This window comes from Oncorhynchus tshawytscha, linkage group LG04 (assembly GCF_018296145.1).
Source record: "Oncorhynchus tshawytscha isolate Ot180627B linkage group LG04, Otsh_v2.0, whole genome shotgun sequence".
NCBI classification, from domain to species: Eukaryota; Metazoa; Chordata; class Actinopteri; order Salmoniformes; family Salmonidae; genus Oncorhynchus; species Oncorhynchus tshawytscha.
The window spans coordinates 18,330,658-18,350,821 of NC_056432.1; the positions used below are offsets into that span (position 1 = coordinate 18,330,658).

Consider the following 20,164-nt stretch of genomic DNA (forward strand, 5'->3'; position numbering starts at 1 on the left):
GACATCCACTCCGTCATAGTGCTGAAAGATCTGATAGAATGGTTATTTTTTATTGGGGTTTTTCAAATGAAGAATTTTTCCTATTCTACAAATGTTTCTATTGAACTTTATTTTTAGAGGCAAAAATATGTCTGTTTTGAGTGTCTGTCGTCAACTCCGCCAGTGGCTTGTCAACTGATGGGTAATCCTCTCAAGATCAATGCTTGAACAATTGAAGTATTTGCTGTGCTAGACCTAAGGGATATTTGCTTTATAAACGTTGTTTTATGTTCTAAATCTAGAAAAACATGCCAAAATGCTAACAAAATTAGCCCTGGAGCATTTAATAGTGATATGAAACAAAACAAAAAAGAAGTTTGGAGATTTGTATTACATATTTGAAATATCTAATGTTATTATTAAACGATCAAGGCCTTTAAACAAGGCAACTGTTTAACCGAGTTGGTGTGTGCAGTTTTATAGCTAATCTACACATTTTGCTATGAGGGTGAGATGAAATGTTGCTCTCCTAGAGTTCAAGGATTCTTGAAAAACAGGACAATATTTTCCACAAATACGTCTTATTCACCATAAAAGACATTTCATTTAAAAAAAAATATTGTTCAACAATTATTTTTTTCAAGAATGTGAACGAGTGAACGAGCATTGCTGCGACTTGCTTGCTAGTTGAGATTTCTGCTCTTCACTCCGTTGTCAGTTTAGTCTACATTTCACTGATCTTAGTAGCAGAAAGGATTTTTTATTTTCTCCTATGCTTTCTGCTACTAAGATCAGTGAAATGTAGACTAAACTGACAACGGAGAGAGGAGCAGAAATCTCAACTAGCAAGCAAGTCGCAGCAATGAAGAATTGAGTGTGTGCGCGTTCACACGAACGGGGGGGGGGTTCTGGCAGGGTGAACACCTGGCATATAGGTACCTATAATATAGCACATCATTTGAATAATGTACCTGAGCTATGGCATTTACCCTGGCCTATGGCCTATAGGGGCTACATCGTGCGTAAACATATTACTGAATGCACTGTATATAGTCTGCACCGTACTGTGCCCAACTCCAGGTTGGAGAACCCCTATAGATTTGTAGAGACAGATTCAGCTCAGTTAACCTAACGTAGTAGGCGTAAAAAGACGCCTGAGCGGAGTTCCCACTTCCGGATGTTAGCATCTTCTGTCGACTCCGCATTGGCTACAGCTCAGTAGCGTCTATGTTCTTCAATTCAGACCAAGGCTACATCTTGTGCGTCAGTGCTTACGTCACATCATGTCTGCACATGGGGAGAGCGCGCGACTCAGAACTGGTGTTTGTGTGTGTGTGTGTGTGGTGTGGTGTGAAGGAGCCAAGGAGGCAGATTTATAACTCCATTTGTAAGGAGTCCAAGGGTGAATGACATCCCTCCGCTGCAGTCAGGTGACATGTTATTGATTCAGTGCACACGCTGGCTAAAATCTTTATGGTTATGAAATACAGACTAATGATTTAATAAGGTGATGGAGGTTGGTACACAGCAGCTAAAGAGGGATTGATTTGTGACTGACTGAGTAGGCTACTGCCCCTATGCCCCGCTGTGCCAGTGGGATACATCAAATGTGATTTTAGCAGATGCTCACCTGGCTGTGCTGTCATTTAGTTTTTTAATTAACACACGACTTTCTATTCGAATACACTCAGGCTGTAAACCCAGCCCCATATCTCTCATGTTCGAGCTTATGCTATTTGTCCGTTATACAAGGACACAAGTCTAAAGACAAGGCCTCAGGTGAATAACCCGGAGGAGAGGAGAGCGCTTTAACCCCTGACCATCTGGAGCAATCGCAGTAGAATTGGAACGATGGCTGGAGGGCGTATTCCTGACGGCGTCAACGATCTATAACATATGTTTTGATGCTGGTACGCGCGCCGCCTCTTCCTCAGTGCACTGACTGAACAACGCGATAATAGCCTAAACGGTGTGTGCTTTCGGCTCCATCGTCTCTGTTGGTTATCTATTCATCCACGGCTCTGAATCTGGCAGACCTGCACAGGACATGGCGTTTTGTGTGGAATTAGGCCTATCAGTGTCATCTGTCTGAGAGTCGGGAGAGAGAGAGAAATATAGAGAGAAATAGAGAGAGAGAGAGAGAGAGAGAGGGAGAGAGAGAGAGAGAGAGAGAGAGAGACAGCGCAAAGGAATCCTTGGCATACACACACGTCGGTGTCTCGATGTGATTTTGAGTGACTGGCTGCATTCTTGTGGAGACGAGCGGAACGGATAAACCTATTTTCATCGTCTCACCCATTTGCGCGGATAGCGGATGGTGCATGCCCGTCTGGGTTGAGCATCTAACAGCGTCTCTTTCTGCTGGAGCTTGGCTGATCCGAGCTGTCCTTGGTCGGGCGTGGAGGGAGCCGAGATGAGCGCCTTTCGGAGGGGTAGCTGGGTGTCTCTGTTGGAGTTGTGTTGGGTATTAATGGGACTGTGGAGGCTCGGGGCCGCCTGCCCTGCGTCCTGCTCCTGCAGCGGGACCAGGATCGCCTGTGTGGACCAGGAGCGGGGCATCATGGCTTTCCCAGTGCTGCAGTCTGAGCTGGAGATGGACAACATCACGGACATGTGAGTCACTGTCAATGATCCATCATCACCGTACCCAACATATATGACAGACATAGCATGCCTGCCTTATTGGCACACAATAATGAGGTGAAAAAAGGCTATGCGTTTTAGGCTATAAATATGAGTAGAATTGAAGATTCAATCGAATGGTCAAGTCTCAGTCAGTAATTAGGCTATTTGAGTTGTTTAATAAAACCTATTGTATAGTTTTTCAGGGTGATCTTAGGAAAATAAATAAACAAACAAACAAAAAGCAACAATTATAGACTGTGTGTGTGTGAGTGTGTGTGAGTGTGTGTACACGCGCTCGCGTGTTTATGTCAGTGTGAGAGAGATGGGGACACCTGGACGGTGAGAGACTGTTGTGGTGCTATCCGTACCGATTGACGCTCTTCCGTGGCCCCGAGAAGAAACAACGGAGTGGGGGAGAGGTGTAGTCCTACTCTTGCAGAAACCCATACAGTAGTCTAGTTCAAATATTAGCAAATAGGCTACTACCCCCCCCAGACGCTTGGCTCCGATAATAGGCCCAACAGCCTAGAATTTTCTATTCTGAGAAATGTATAGCCTAGGCCATTTTGCTTCCATTGTGAACTAAAACTAATAGGCATAGACTCAATTAATCTCCACCCACGTTTCAGAGCTGTTCAGATTTAGCATAGCCTAATTGAAGACAAACAGAGAATCATCAGGGTTATTTTAACCAAAAATAGGGCTACAGCATTTTGAATGCATGATGTTACGAGGACATGATGGGAGCGTTTTTCTAAAGACCATAGCCGATCCTTTGATATCCATAGCCTACTGTCACCGTTATAGGATTGTAAAGATACAATACAAGTAGCCTAACAATGTTTATTCTGTTTATATAATAATCGACTGTTAAAAATGACAATAATTAGACGTCTTGAGTAAAGGTCTATTGGAAGGTTCCTCTGTATTTCCAAACGAACTTGACAAAAATCGTAAACAAAAACTCCCCTCCCCGAAAAACACTTCAACATCTTTTAATATCGTTTGAAATGTGCTGCATAAACTGCATCTGTCGTTCATTGTAGGTCTACTACTTACTATTCTCTAACCTGTTTTCCCCAATTTAATTTTTAACAGATATATTGCAAATCAGAGTAGCTTCTCATCCATCAATGACAAAGACCTGCATTATTACCGGAACCTCACGAATCTGTAAGTATGTTATGTGATATCTTATACTTGTGGTCATGATGGAGCCCAGATTGGATTGGCGTTGGCATCCGAGCACAATATGATGTTTTTGTGTATATTTGCATTGCAGAACTGTGACTAACAGCAGGCTTACCTATGTGTCTCGACTGGCTTTCCAGAACAACCTCAAACTTCAGTATCTGTGAGTGGCTTTTATAAGGCTAAATGAATCTCAATTTGAAGGTCAAACTACAGTTCTTACAAAAATAATTGTATCTCCTAAGACAGACAAGAACAGTTGCTGGAATGGTTGTACAGTTTAGTATTTCTTTTGGATATGTCTTTCAACTAATTATTGATAATAATGTACATTCTGATTGACAGGAATCTGAAAGACAACAACTTGTCATCTCTGTATTGGAGGATATTTCGACATTTAAACATATCAAATCTGTGAGTTGATTCTTTCACCCCCCGACTGACAATGTGTCATCATGGATAATAAAAAATAAAGAATAAAAAAAACGTTAGTGCATGTGTCCGCATACCTTCATACATGTGTGTGTTCGTGTCAGTGTGTGATTCAATATTCAACACTGTGTTTCTCTGTGTGTGTAGGATTCTTTCAGGGAACCCGCTGCACTGTTCCTGTGAGAACATGTGGATGAAGCTGTGGCTGGGAGAGGAGGCTGATGCTCAGGAGCTCAAATGTATAGAGGAGGGTGGCGGGAGGAAACCTCTCACCAGGCTCAACCCCCCTCACTGTGGTAATGGCCCCAAAATACACGCACACCTCCCAATGATCATCAAAACACACACCGTGGATCTTATCTTTTTCCACAAACCACTTGCTTTAATTGAAAATGTATCCTTCCCAGCCAAATTTTTTGAAAACAATCCCTTTAATTGCTTTGCTGAATAAACTCTCCTTAGATTCACATGCGGTATCATAATGACAAACCATTATGATTACCCACAAACCAAAGCTGGTCTAGGATCAGTTCCCCCTTCTACTCATTAACACTCACCAGTGTGTGTTGATAACAAAGAGGAACCTGGGCCTGTACTAGTGTGCTCTGGGGCACAGAGGCTATATAACGACAATGATAACACTTATTGATCCGGCAGTCCAGTCTCCACTCCATTAGGCTGCTATTTTCGCCATCGCCACGGTTACTTACAGGCCCCTGGAGAGACGGCAGGGGAACCCCTGTGTGAGTGACATATGAAGACGACTCAAGGGAGAGGCATGTGTACGATGCCCCAGGCCTGCCAGGCAGCTAAACACAATGAGAACCTTGCAAACCCCCTTTTTCTCTATTTTTCTCTAACATTCTGTCTCTCTCTCTCTCCCTCTCACACCATCTCTTTTTCAGGACATCTCTGTCATTCTTTCTCTGTTCATATCTCCCGCTCTCCTTCTGTCATCCTGTACTATATGAAATCCACAGCTCAGTGCAGTAGTTTTCATGTGTTGGATACAGAGGTTATCTGAGACTAAGCTATGGCCTTCACTGCTGCCTACCAATATTTATATTGGAGATGTTGATGCTGTAGGTTCTAGTGTCTAAAACTGGATACAACCAGTAAACAACCATTGCAACCAGTTTAGCCCACGAGTTGTGTTGTTAAAGATGGACACATTGTAAAGGCATACTGTGCTTTACTAGTGTACTGTAGCTTTGTTGAGTGGGTAGGGTTAACACCGCAGCTGGCAGTGGTGTAAGAGAGCAACTGAGACTGCTCAAGCTGTAAGGGTTGATTTACTGAAGGTGCTTCAGATGGTATGGTCTGAGTGCTGAAATGAATCGTTTTCTGGGTTCTAGAATCATTGAGAGCGTTGCCATGCTGATAAGAGTCTTGGCGACGTCCCTTAGTGGAGATAAGAGATCTGTCCATTTTATCAACCAGGACTGTCGACACTGGTCCTTCCTCGCCAGACGCTCCCATGCCTTTGGCTGCGGCTAAGAGGCAGCCAATCTTCTGATTGGACACGTGGGTCACCTTCAAGTCACAGTCCCATCCTCTCCACCTTTGGTTGTGTTGTTGTCTCTACTTAGAGAGGCTCCAAACTGTGTCTAATTAATTTTATCTGAGTTGCGAGACACATGGAGTTGTAGTCTGTGTGTGACCACCGCCGTGTTTGTGCTGTGATTTTGAACTAAGATTGCATTGAATCTCCCCTTCGTTGTCATTGGCAGTGGTTCCCATGGCGACTCTGAGCCCATCCAAGGTGACGGTGCAGGAGGGTGCTGATGTGGTGTTGACATGCAACACCTCTGGAGCACCCTCTCCTGAGCTCATCTGGAACATGATCCCACTCGTCTCCTACAATGAGGTCAGTCACCACCGTCGCCCGCCACCAAAAATCCCATGGCTGCATCTCAAATGGCACCCTAGGTCAAAAGTAGTGCACTATATAGGGAATAGAATGCCATTTTAAATGCACCCATGAGTAGGGATAGGAGTTTTACTGACCACGTGACCTGACCCAGAAAAACTCTGTGCCCTCCTGGACCTACCCATCAGCAACAACACTAATCCACCAGTTAAAGGCACATTCCTTCTGTAAAAGGGCGACTGCACTTCCTGATTTGGCCTCGTTTTAGATTTGGTTCATTAAGAAATGCTATGACTGATTTCAAACGTGAGTTGGTTTCAGGGTGTGGTTTGATGTGGGTGTTTCGTGTGTGTTCGCAGGTGGGAAGAGTTAGCCAAATGATTTAGCCAATTAGCTTCAGCCAGCTGGTGTGCAACCATGGTAAAGTTGGTTTGACTTTTGATAGATTTGGGGATAGTTAGGGACCATCCATAAACTACACAATGTAAATGGGACTTTTAGTTTCCTCATTAAATTCTTTCAATATTTGTAGTTGGTTTGAAGTTAAGTTATTGGAATTGGGAGCTATTGACCTTTTAAAATATTGTCCCATGTACATTCTATAATTTAGTGATGGTCCCTAACTAGCCCCATAGGGATATCAAATGTCAAACCAAATTGACCAAGGGCATTATGATCAGCTCTTAATTGATTATTACTTTATGGGTGCTGCCAGCTGGGCAGGATTGAAATAAACCCAACCCAAGGAAAACTGTTATGGTACCCTTCATTCCTTGACACCATTTTTTACGATCATTTCGTAAATCTCAGTTTTGGACGAGACTGACTTTATGACCAAAATTATACTATTTACACTATGTAGTCAATTTTGACAATGTAATACATTTTTCTGACTCATAACGATGTCACATGGGCCATTTTCAGAACGAGAAGTTGCTTTTTAGGGGCAGTCGCTCTTTAAGACAGAGAATCTGGCAGCCTATTTAGTCAGAGTTGCAGATGCAAAAATAAGTGGTATTTATTTAACAGTAAAGTTGATGAGAAGACTGGATACAGAGCTGTATTTACAAAATATACAAAGGCAGAAAAATGTAGAAAAATTTGTTAACAGAAAGAATTAACTTGAAAAAACAAACTTACTTGGCCAATAGCAGAATTACCTCAGCTCGAAGGAAGACTAAGGTAAAACGCCTATAAACTCACACGTCTCAGTATATGGCAGAGCTATAGCATCAACATGTTGCCTAGACAAACAGCTCTACCTGAATGAGGTGAACAGGGATCCTAAAAGAACCTACCCTTACCGAGCATAAACCATTCACACCTTTAAACAGATGAATTCTTAATGAACAGGGATAATATACACTTTAACGGCAGTACTGTTTCACACTATATGTATATTTTACAATGGGCGTGGCCAGCTTTATATAATGCAGATATTTTAACACTGAGGCTTTTAACCAATTATTAACCAGCATTGGCCTATAATGTTACTTGCTAATCTAGGCGTAACACCATTTGTTTGTCATAGGTGCTCAGAAGAAGCAACACTATGTCAAAAATTAACAAGACACTAGGGAAGGATATCTGTTTAGAAATGGTAAACAATAATCTTACAATAGCACTAATAACCAGCAACAGGTATTGTGTTTGCAAAATAGTTTCAAAATAGTTGTGGATGGGTAAAAGCATTGGTAATATGGATGAGGTGGGTGCCTGACTCACTGTGTCTCTGCATGGTCCTCTGCAGATTGAGGCCTCAGGGCAGGTGTCTGAGCTCCATCTCTATAACCTCTCCTCACTGGACAACAACTGTAAGATCACCTGCAGCGCTGAGAACATTGTGGGCGAGAATGAGTCCTCAGTCTTCCTCGACATCCTCTGTGAGTTCCAAACATGACTCTAGACAAAGAGGGAATAGAATGAGAATAATACCGTTGTCTTAACTAGTTTTTCTTCTGGACCATGTTTTGTCTTTATTCCCCCTTTTGCTTCTCCCTCGATCTTTCTCACTCACCCATTTTCTCTCTCCCTCCCCCAGTTCCCCCTAACATCAGTAAGTTGAGTGATGCCTACTCAGACCACCACTGGTGCATCCCATTCAGTATGTCTGGGAACCCAAAACCTGATCTCCGCTGGCTGTTAAACGGGGAGCCGGTAAATGAGGGACCCTACATCATGACTATGATCCATGACTTCTCTGAGAGGGAGTTCCACGGCTGCCTGCAGCTGGACAGCCCCACACACATCAACAACGGACCGTACACCCTGCTGGCCAGCAACAAGTACGGACAAGACCGCAAGACCGTCGAGGCTCACTTCATGCTTGACCCCTTTGATGGAGGTATGTGGTGTGTAGTCAACCCCTATCCCACTTGTGTCAATCTGAGAGGATTGGATAGTCTGTAATATAGCAACAATTTTACCTGGCCTATCAAAGGGCAAAATGGAGCTATTACCATATTGCTAACACCTATATGTCCAATCTTCTCAGATCTACTCAAGTGTTTAGGGGGTAGGGCCAGGGGTCAAATTACACTTAGGACAGGGGTGTCAAACTCAATTCCTAGAGAGCTGTATGTCTGCTCATTTTTGTTAATTATTTTCAATTGGTGTCCAATTAGACCTAGACAACCTGTTGAGGGGAGTTCCTAACTAATCTATGACCTTTATTTCTCAATCAAGTACTTTTTGTATTTTACCCAACAGGAACAGTGACAGAACCACTTTACTATGGTGAGTGGCTCTTCAAATATTTACATGCAACATTGACTGTCTAAATCGCTCATTGAACTGTTGAGAGAATAATTCAATGTTCTTTACTTTAATGAATACCAGATGTCCTGACACTAAAGATGATTGACTTGAGAAGTACTTTAAAGACTGATTTCTGAGGTTTGCTTTTTGTGTTATTGAGTGTTAATAGTTGATTTTCTCTTCCCTCTCCTCACACCCTGGATCTGGGCAACACAGACCCAACTACAGGTATAGTTACTCTCCCTTCACATTACCCAATCACACAGCAGAGGTTAACAAGTACATAGGCCTATGTCACTCTGACACTCAGAGGGAATACTTTACTTGAAAGGTAACTATATAAGGACTTCATAACACATTCATTACCCAACCCATATATACTGCATTCATAGGTAGCACATGCTTATGTCAACAACCACAAGACATAATACAAATATTGTTATGAAGTGCTTATGTAGGTATCCCTCAAGTAACGTGTTACCCACAGGGACAGGGACATTTAATCAACTTCATTGTCATTGAGGGATACTGTAGCATCTGCTGTCTTCTCTGCTCTTTGAAAACAGAGGACACACCTCTAGAGCCACCAGAAGACAGAGTTGCTGTAAGTCACACTCTAAGTCACCTCTTTATGTCCGTGTTTGTGGGAGCCTGTACCTGTTGTGGGAGCAATGCTTCTAACATTTTGTTTATGTTTTTATACAATATGTTTTACCACTACTTTTAGTAGTCGTACTACTATCTAGTATGTTTAGGGTTGACAGTGTGTTTTGAGTTTTATATTTCATGTTTTTATATGGTAGGTGTATCTTGGTGGTAGTAGGCTACACACTGTGACACATGGTATTTTGGAGTGGTAGTGGTGGTCCTAGCTCAACAGCTTTGTCATTCTTTCAGGTATATGTGGTCGTCGGGATTGCAGCAGTAGCCTTCATGGGTTTTCTATTGATGCTGGTCATCTTGAAATTCGGGGGAAACTCAAAGTTTGGAATCAAAGGTAAGTCCCTTTACACAGTATACTACTGTAGCCTATGGGTCTTTCTCTCCAATCTGAAATTGGACCCTATTCCCTAAATAGTGCACTTATTTTGGCACTGGCACAGTATAGGAAGTAGGGTACCATTTGGGATAAAACCATAGAGTGGGATCTGAATGGTGGTAAAGAGGTACTTAGACATTTCTAGTGAATAACATGCATGTGGATCTCCGTCTCAATGTCTCACTATACCTTGTTCCATACTAATCATCCGCCCATGCAGATAACGATGCACTGTAGCTCGTCTCTGTCTTTACTGATGCTGCTATTGAATAACGCAGAGGGACTGAAGAGGATTTAGATACTAACCCATATTAGGAATAACAATAGAGGTGTAAACTGACTGTCACTCAAATCGCTGATGTTGTATTGTTTGTACTAATAATTAACCATACTGGGAAATTATATGAGGATCAAAGTGTGACTATGCCTTCAAAAATACCTTTTGAACGCTATCCTGAAATCCTCTATTTGCAATGGATTGAATTCCGACCTGAGTGTGTGTATTTTGGATGAGATTGTGTGTGTAGGAGTATGGGAAGGCCAGGGCTGCCTCAGTGTGGTCAGTTATTTTGGTGCTGATTGATTTATTGCCCCTCTGAGAGGAACGGGTGTGAAAGGAAGAGAGGGGGAGAAGTGGTATCTCCTTTCCTCTGCGGAAGTGGAGGATGAGGTTCCACCGGAGGCGTCAATTCCTCTCCTTCCTCTGTACGTGTATGTGTGTGCTTTTCTGCGCGCACGTGTGTGTATCTGAGTAGGAAGTTAGCTGGAGTTTCAGCGTTGTGTGTATCTGAGCAGGAAGTTAGCTGGAGATTCAGCGTTGTGTGTATCTGAGCAGGAAGTTAGCTGGAGATTCAGCGTTGTGTGTATCTGAGCAGGAAGTTAGCTGGAGTTTCAGCGTTGTGTGAATCTGAGCAGGAAGTTAGCTGGAGTTTCAGCGTTGTGTGTATCTGAGCATGAAGTTAGCTGGAGTTTCAGCGTTGTGTGTATCTGAGCAGGAAGTTAGCTGGAGTTTCAGCGTTGTGTGTATCTGAGCAGGAAGTTAGCTGGAGTTTCAGCGTTGTGTGTATCTGAGCAGGAAGTTAGCTGGAGTTTCAGCGTTGTGTGTATCTGAGCAGGAAGTTAGCTGGAGTTTCAGCGTTGCCTGCAGGAACTTTCACTACGAGTCTCTGTCTCTTCACTGCAGTTTCTATTCTCTCCTTTCTGATGGAGGAAGTGACACTCCTGTCACTCAAAATCATGATCCACACTAAAATAAAAAGTCTGGGAAACTTGAAATGCCCAAGACACACACTTTCACTATAATGACCCACATACCGCAATCTTTATAAAGACACATTGGAGCCAAGTGAAGACTGACTGATCTCATACTGTGTATGGCTAAAGAAGTGCTGCCTTCACAAGGGGCTTGTATTCCTTCTCACTGCAGTCCTTGTATGTAATGTATCCTGCTCATAGGCTGGCGTACAGAAGTGTAAAGCAAAAGACTTTCCCAATCCACTAACATTTAGCTAATGTACACACACACACAACAGACAAAAGGTGTGAAGAGACCGTACTGAACACTGTAGGGTGCTCAGTCAACTGTTCAGGAGCATGTGAAACATCGAGACACACTTTCTCTGGATGCCTCGGTGCATAACACACACAGTAAAAGGGTGTACATGGTTCAAATGAACCTGTTACTGCTCTTCTGTCATCAATAAGATGTGGTGTACAGTAAGGATCAGAGGTTACTCCTTTTTATTCTACACTGTTTTATGTGCGTGTAGATTTAAGTTATTGTAATTTACAATTTGTGAGTTTTTTTTTGTGTGTGTAATTTTACCCGTTTTTCTCCCCAATTTCGCGGTATCCAATTGTTGTTGTAGCTACTATCTTGTCTCATTGCTACAACTCCCGTACGGGCTCGGGAGAGACGAAGGTTGAAAGAAGTCCGATACACAACCCTTCTTAACACAGCGCGCATCCAACCCAGAAGCCAGCCGCACCAATGTGTCGGAGGAAACACCGTGCACCTGGCAACCTTGGTTAGCACGCACTGCGCCCAGCCCGCCAAGGACATCCCTACCGACAAGGACATCCCTACCGACAAGGTCATCCCTACCGACCAAGCCCTCCCTTACCCGGACGACGCTAGGCCAATTGTGCGTCGCCCCACAGACCTCCCGGTCGCGGCCGGTTACGACAGAGCCTGGGCGCGAACCCAGGGACTCTGGGTTTTTCACACTCAACAGTTTCTCATGTGTATCATGAGAAACTGTTGAGTGTGAAAAACCCAGCAGCGTTACAGTTTTTGACACACTCAAACTAGTGAGCCTGGCACATGCTACCATACCCCGTTCAAAGGCACTTAAATATTTTGTCTTGCCCATTCACCCTCTGAATGGCACACATACACAATCCATGTCTCAGTTGTCTCACGGCTTAACAAATATGATTGAACTTGTCTCCTCCCCTTCATCTACACTGATTGAAGTGGAATTAACAAGTGCCATCAATAAGGGATCATAGCTTTCACCTGGATTCACCTGGCCAGTCTTTGTCCATAATGTTTTGTACACTCAGTGTATATTTCCACACTATAAGGTTGGAATATCTCTGTGACATTTTGGTGGGATGGAGTTTTGGCCTGCCATGGTGACATCACTAATGACCGCTAGTTTTCAGCTAGTTTTCAGTTTTCCCCTCCCTACTCCCAGACAGTCCTAGTAAAATTCATGCTTGAGAAATTGCTCTTTGAAAACAATCACAGTAAGGTACTTAATTGTTTCTCAGAAATAATTTGATATTGAGATAAAAACAGCTGCATTGGACCTTTAAAACAACCTTGGTTGGTTTGATAATTAACTTTTCTTTGGAATGGCAAAAAAAGAGAGAAGAGCAGCAGAAAAAAATAGATAGATGGAGAGAGAGGGAGCGAGCACTGTATGCTTATCAATGATTCAGGAAGGCAGGTATCAGTTTTCTCTGTGTTTGGAAGAGTGCCGGATGATCAATACATCTCTCTCAAGGTCAGAAGTATCTCTGATAGGACTCGACAGACCATGCTCACGCTGCGTGTTCTCCTCCTCCTGCAGAGCACACTTAGGCCCTGTTCCATTCCTGCCTTCATGGACCTCCCTCACTCCCTGCACTACCTTTTTCGGGATCTGTACAGAACAGGGCCCATGGTTCCATAGGTCTCCAGAGGACCATAGGCACAACGGCGATGAGTAACCTTGCCAAAGACCGGAAGATTTGTGCTCCCAGAGCTGATGTAGGATTTAGCTCAATGGGCTATCCATATGGAAGTATGCAAATGACCTGGGTTCAATGCCTGGGAGGACACAAACATGATACAGGGGGACACACACAAACACATACACAATGTTCCCCCTGAGTACTTGAGACATGTGTGGAATGCTTTTGTGACAGCCTGTGGGAGTTTGAAGTCACTTGTCTCTCTTTGGTCAATCACAGATAAAGTGCCCACTTGAGGGGTCAGAGGTCAATGTGTGTATGAGAGATGTGCCGACTGGACAGGCAACAGCAGATCTCTTCCCTCTCCCATAGCGACAGGAAATGTGTGTTGGAGTATTAACTCAGGGCCTAGTCACAACCTTCTCTTCCACCTTCTAGAGCAATTTTTCCTGCTCAGGCCACATAGGAAAGGATATACTCTATGACATACTGGGGCCATACGTGCGAACATTAGAAAAAGTTTAGCTTTAACCTGGACCTCCGTCTCAAAATGCGCATCAGCCAATTAAAATCACTGACGTAGTTGGACGTGATCCAACACTTGTTTACGAAAGAACACATAACAGAAGTCCAATGGTACGTTCTGGTACTAGATCACATGTGTTTGACTGACTGGTCATATACACGGTGCACAAAACATTAAGGACACCTTCCTAATATTGAGTTGCACAAACTCCCTTTTACTCTCAGAACAGCTTCAATTCGTCAGGGCATGGACTCCACAAGATGTCAAAAGCATTCCACAGGGATGCTGGCTCATGTTGACTCAATGCTTTCCACAGTTGTGGCAAGTTGGCTGGATGTCCTCTGGGTGGTGGACCATTCTTGATACACACAGGGAACTGTTGAGTGTGAAAAACCCAGCAGTGTTGCAGTTCATGACACAAACCGGTGTGTGCCTGGCACCTACTACCATACCCCGTTCAAAATAACTTAAATATTTTGTCTTGCACATTCACCCATTGAATGGCACACATACACAATCCAGTGTTTCCCCCTTTCAAATGTAGAATTACATTTATTGTATTAATGTGTTGAGAAGAATACATGTAATGATAACTTCTTTTTGCAGTCCCTCTTGCAGACCGACATGTAGGCTTCTGACACTGCTACATAAATAATCGTCACTATTACAGGCTATATTACATAGACGTGTAGGCTACACATACATTTATATGCGTTGTTGTAAATATCCACTTAGTCACATATGCGTTATTTGAATCTAGCATCGAGGACCAGCAGTGAACAGTGTTTTCTTTAACAAAAATGCTTGATGCGAGGGGGGTTTGAACCCACAGATAATGTTTGACCTTTATTTAACTAGGCAAGTCAGTTAAGAACAAATTCTTAGTTTCAATGACGGCCTAGGAACAGTGGGTTAACTGCCTTGTTCAGGGGCAGAATGTGCACTGTTGTTTTAAAGTCAACCGATTTAGCAGTGTGTACCACCAGGAAGCAATGATGAAGATGGTACATGACAGCTTTTTGACAAGTCCAGAAGGTTTTTTGACTTAATATTATTTATTTTTTATGATGTACGACAAACTGAATGTTGTATAGACCTCCTTTACATGGATTTGTGTGAAACAGATGAGCAAAAACGTGGGATTTTAAATATGCAGAAACGTTTTGAATTTTGTCTAACGTTAGTAGCTGGTAGCCTAGTCGAGGATGCATCATCATGCAATATTGTCACTCTACTGTACACTGGAGACAGACCAAGCAGAACAAAAGTAAACCAAATATACATCTGGTGGCCAAGTTGACCTATTCCTAGAAATGCCATTGGTTGGTGGATATAAAATCTAAGATCTTTGATAGACTGATGCAGAATTTGTTACAGGAAGTAATCATGGTCAGCTGGTGAGGTTAGCATAGGGCTAACGTGTACCAGGATATCTGATGGGACCAGTTACAATGTAGCATTCTATCACTTGCAACTACGTTGATGATTGTAATTGGCTGATGCAGACGTTAAATACATTTAAAAAATTGAATGTTTGCAAGTATAGTCCCCATCAGTTTTACTTGGGCTGTGGCGGTAAAGAAATTTCATCAGCCGGTGTCACGGTAATTGACCGTTAATTAACATAAACTGGCTTCCACACATAGCCTACAAGCCACTGATGCAGACCTTTGGAACGTCTAAGTTTTAAAAAGTCTAATAAATCCATGTAATATAGCCTACAACTTCTCAATAAATCCATGATTTATTTTAGACAGGTCTAAAGAAGCATGATATGAAGAACATGTAGAACAGAATAGCAGACTCTGAGTTGTCCTTATGTTAGGTCCTGATCTGGCTATGCCAAATGGCTGTGGGCTACACTAGTTCATTTAGCAGACAAGATTTGCTTAGAATTCCATGTCATTTGTTTATATTATTTTATAGTATGAAGAATACAATTGAACAAAGCTGAATAGCCGCCCATGCGAAAGCACTAGCCTATTTCAATCTACTATCCCCCATAGTACAAAAGGTCACCTATTCTATTCCGCGCAATAAATAAATATTCCAAACAAAGTCTGGGACAATCGTGGGGTGCAATAGATCCCAAATCAATACAACCACTAGCAGGTAGCGGCAGGTAGCCTAGTGGTTAGAGCATTGGACTAGTATCCGAAAGGTTGCAAGATTGAATCCCTGAGCTGACAAGGTAAAAATCTGTCATTCTGCCCCTGAACATGGCAGTTAACCCACTGTTCCTAGGCTGTCATTGAAAATAAGAATTTGTTCTTAACTGACTTGCCTAGTTAAATATAGGTCAAATAAAACACTTTTTTACACAATTTAGCTGACGCAACAGATCAGAATGTTTAGCTTAAAATGTTGATAAACAATTAGGCTATTTCTTGACATTATAAGCGCAGCAATGTGCACATGGCAGTAGGCTAAAATCACTAATGTTCCATTAGCGGGGAAAAAGTGACTGCAAATGCAATTATACATGTAATGCTTTTATTATAAAGATGCATTTTTATGGTGAAAAGGATCTTCCCCAAACTTTATTTATGTTTTTATTTTTATTTCACCTTTATTTAACCAGGTAGGCTAGTTGAGGACAAGTTCTCATTTGCAACTGTGACCTGGCCAAGATAAAGCAAAGCAGTGTGACACAGACAACAACACAGAGTTACACATGGAGTAAACAATAAACAAGCCAATAACACAAACAAGTCAATGACATAGTAGAAAAAATAAAGTCTATATACAGTGTGTGCAAAATGCATGAGGAGGAAGGCAATAACTAGGCCATAGGAGCAAATAATTACAATTTAGCAGATTAACACTGGAGTGATAAATGAGCAGATGATGATGTGCAAGTAGAGATACTGGGGTGCAAAAGAGCAGAAAAGTAAATAAAATAAAAACAGTTTGGGGATGAGGTAGGTAGATTGGGTGGGCTATTTACAGATGGACTATGTACAGCTGCTGCAGTGATCAGTTAGCTGCTCAGATAGTTGATGTTTAAAGTTGGTGAGGGGAATAAAATTCTCCAACTTCTGTGATTTTTGAAATTCATTCCAGTCACTGGCAGCAGAGAACTGGACGGAAAGGCGGCTAAATGAGTTATTGGCTTTGGGGATGATCAGTGAGATATACCTGCTTGAACGTGTGCTACGGGTGGGTGTTGTTATCGTGACCAGTGAACTGAGATAAGGCGGAGCTTTACCTAGCATAGACTTATAGATGACCTGGAGCCAGTGGGTCTGGCGACGAATATGTAGCGAGGGCCAGCCGACTAGAGCATACAGGTCGCAGTAGTGGGTGGTATAAGGTGATTTGGTAACAAAACGTATGGCACTGCATCCAGTTTGCTGAGTAGAGTGTTGGAAGCTATTTTGTAGATGACATCGCCAAAGTCAAGGATCGGTAGGATAGTCAGTTTTACAAGGGTCATTTTGGCAGCGTGAGTGAAGGAGTCTTTGTTGCGAAATAGAAAGACAATTCTAGATTTGATTTTGGATTGGAGATGTTTAATATGAGTCTGGAAGGAGAGTTTACAGTCTAGCCAGACACCTAGATATTTATAGTTGTCCACATATTCTAGGTCAAAACCGTCCAGGGTGGTGACGCTAGTCGGGCAGGCGGGTGCGGGCAGCGAACGGTTGAAAAGCATGCATTTGGTTTAACTAGCGTTTAAGAGCAGTTGGAGGCCACGGAAGGAGTGTAGTATGGCATTGAAGCTCGTTTGGAGGTTAGTTAGCACAGTGTCCAAGGAAGGGCCAGAAGTATACAGAATGGTGTCGTCTACGTAGAGGTGGATCAGGGAATCGCCCGCAGCAAGAGCGACATCATTGATATATACAGAGAAAATAGTCGGCCCGAGAATTGAACCCTGTGGTACCCCCATAGAGACTGCCAGAGGTCCAGACAACATGTCCTCCGGTTTGACACCCTGAACTCTGTCTGCAAAGTAGTTGGGGAACCAGGCGAGGCAGTCATTAGAAAAACCAAGGCTATTGAGTATGCCGATAAGAATACGGTGATTGACAGAGACGAAAGCCTTGGCCAGGTCGACGAAGACGGCTGCACAGTACTGGCTTTTATCGATGCCGGTTATGATATCGTTTAGTACCTTGAGCGTGGCTGAAGTGCACCCGTAACCGGCTCGGAAGCCGGATTTCACAGCGGAGAAGGTACGGTGGGATTCGAAATGGTCAGTGATCTATTTATTAACTTGGCTTTCGAAGACTTTAGATAGGGAGGGCAGGATGAATATAGGTCTGTAACAGTTTGGGTCTAGGGTGTCACCCCCTTTGAAGAGGGGGATGACCGCGGCAACTTTCCAATCTTTAGGGATCTCAGACGATACGAAAGAGAGGTTGAACAGGCTGGTAATAGGGGTTGCAACAATGGTGGTGGATAGTTTTAGAAAGAGAGGGTCCAGATTGTCTAGCCCAGCTGATTTGTATGGGTCCAGGTTTTGCAGCTCTTTCAGAACATCTGCTGTCTGGATTTGGGTGAAGGAGAAGCTGGGGAGGCTTGGGCGAGTAGCTGCGGGGGAAGCGGAGCTGTTGACCAGGGTTGGAGTAGCCAGGAGGAAGGCATGGCCAGCCGTTGAGAAATGCTTATTGAAATCATCATGGATTTATCAGTGGTGACCGTGTTACCTAGCCTCAGTGCAGTCGGCAGCTGGGAGGAGGTGCTCTTGTTCTCCATGGACTTTACAGTGTCCTAAAACTTTTTGGAGTTAGAGCTTCAGGATGCGAATTTCTGCTTGAGAAAGCTAGCCTTTGCTTTCCTCACTGACTGCGTGTATTGGTTCCTGACTTCCCTGAACAGTTGCATATCGCTGGGACTATTCGATGCTATTGCAGTCCGCCATAGGATGTTTTTGTGCTGGTCAAGGGCAGTCAGGTCTGGAGTGCACCAAGGGCTATATCTGTTCTTAGTTCTGCATTTTTTTAATGGGGCATGCTTATCTAAGATTGTGAGGAAATTACTTTTAAAGAATGACCAGGCATCCTCGACCAACGGGATGAGGTCAATATCCTGCCAGGATACCCGGGCCAGGTCGATTAGAAAGGCCTGCTCGCAGAAGTGTTTTAGGGAGCATTTAACAGTGATGAGGGGTGGTCGTTTGACTGTGGACCCATAGCGGATATCGCTGAGATCCTGATTGAAAACAGAGGAGGCGTATTTGGAGGGCAAGTTGGTCAGGATAATGTCCATGAGGGTGCCCATGTTTACGGATTTAGGGTTGTACCTGGTGGGTTCCTTGATGATTTGTGTGAGATTGAGGGCATCTAGCTTAGATTGTAGGACTGCCGGGGTGTTAAGCATATCCCAGTTTAGGTCACCTAACAGAACGAACTCTGAAGCTAGATGGGGGGCGATCAATTCACAAATGGTGTCCAGGGCACAGCTGGGAGCGGAGGGGGGTCGATAGCAGGCGGCAACAGTGAGAGACCTATTTCTGGAGAGGTTAATTTTTTAAATTAGAAATTCAAACTGGGTATGGACCTGGAAAGTAAGACATTACTTTGCAGGCTATCTCTGCAGTAGATTGTAACTCCTCCCCCTTTGGCAGTTCTATCTTGACGGAAAATGTTGTAGCTGGGTATGGACATTTCAGAATGGTTGGTGGCCTTCCTAAGCCAGGATTCAGACACGGCAAGGACATTAGGGTTGGCGGAGTGTGCTAAAGCAGTGAGTAAAACAAACTTAGGGAGGAGGCTTCTGATGTTGACATGCATGAAACCAAGTTTTTTTCGATCACAGAAGTCAACAAATGAGAGTGCCTGGGGACACGCAGGGCCTGCGTTTACCTCCACATCAGCCGAGGAACAGAGGAGGAGTAGGATGAGGGTACGGCTAAAGGCTATCAAAACTGGTCGCCTAGAGCGTTGGGGACAAAGAATAAAAGAAGCAGATTTCTGGGCGTGGTAGAATAGATTCAGGGCATAATGTGCAGACAGGGGTATGGTGTGGTGCGGGTACAGCGGAGGTAAACCCAGGCACTGAGTGATGATAAGAGAGATTGTGTCTCTGGATAAGCTGGTTATAATGGGTGAGGTCACCGCATGTGTGGGAGGTGGGATAAAGGAGTGATCAGAGGTATAATGAGTGGAACTAGGGGCTCCATTGTAAACTAAAACAATGATAACTAACCTAAACAACACTATACAAGGCATATTGACATATGAGAGAGACATTTATTTATTTATTTCACCTTTATTTAACCAGGTAGGCAAGTTGAGAACAAGTTCTCATTTACAATTGCGACCTGGCCAAGATAAAGCAAAGCAGTTCGACAGATACAACGACACAGAGTTACACATGGAGTAAAACAAACATACAGTCAATAATGCAGTATAAACAAGTCTATATACAATGTGAGCAAATGAGGTGAGAAGGGAGGTAAAGGCAAAAAAGGCCATGGTGGCAAAGTAAATACAATATAGCAAGTAAAACACTGGAATGGTAGTTTTGTAATGGAAGAATGTGCAAAGTAGAAATAAAAATAATGGGGTGCAAAGGAGCAAAATAAATAAATTAATTAAATACAGTTGGGAAAGAGGTAGTT

General features: G+C 43.2%; 1 protein-coding gene across 2 annotated transcripts in view; it reads left to right on the forward strand.

Annotated features, from left to right (window-relative positions):
• Window positions 1-1,336: 1,336 nt before the first annotated feature.
• ntrk2a (neurotrophic tyrosine kinase, receptor, type 2a) overlaps window positions 1,337-20,164 on the forward strand; it is a 58,180-nt gene continuing 39,352 nt past the window's right edge. For both annotated transcript variants that reach the window (XM_024417135.2, XM_024417136.2), the window contains exons 1-12: window positions 1,337-2,592; window positions 3,703-3,777; window positions 3,887-3,958; window positions 4,141-4,209; window positions 4,375-4,523; window positions 5,958-6,094; window positions 7,848-7,980; window positions 8,139-8,441; window positions 8,807-8,833; window positions 9,071-9,082; window positions 9,421-9,458; window positions 9,752-9,851. In XM_024417135.2, coding sequence (XP_024272903.1) covers window positions 2,393-2,592; window positions 3,703-3,777; window positions 3,887-3,958; window positions 4,141-4,209; window positions 4,375-4,523; window positions 5,958-6,094; window positions 7,848-7,980; window positions 8,139-8,441; window positions 8,807-8,833; window positions 9,071-9,082; window positions 9,421-9,458; window positions 9,752-9,851 — 1,315 coding nt within the window. In that variant the 5' untranslated portion in view covers window positions 1,337-2,392. The remainder of the gene's footprint in view (window positions 2,593-3,702; window positions 3,778-3,886; window positions 3,959-4,140; window positions 4,210-4,374; window positions 4,524-5,957; window positions 6,095-7,847; window positions 7,981-8,138; window positions 8,442-8,806; window positions 8,834-9,070; window positions 9,083-9,420; window positions 9,459-9,751; window positions 9,852-20,164) is intronic.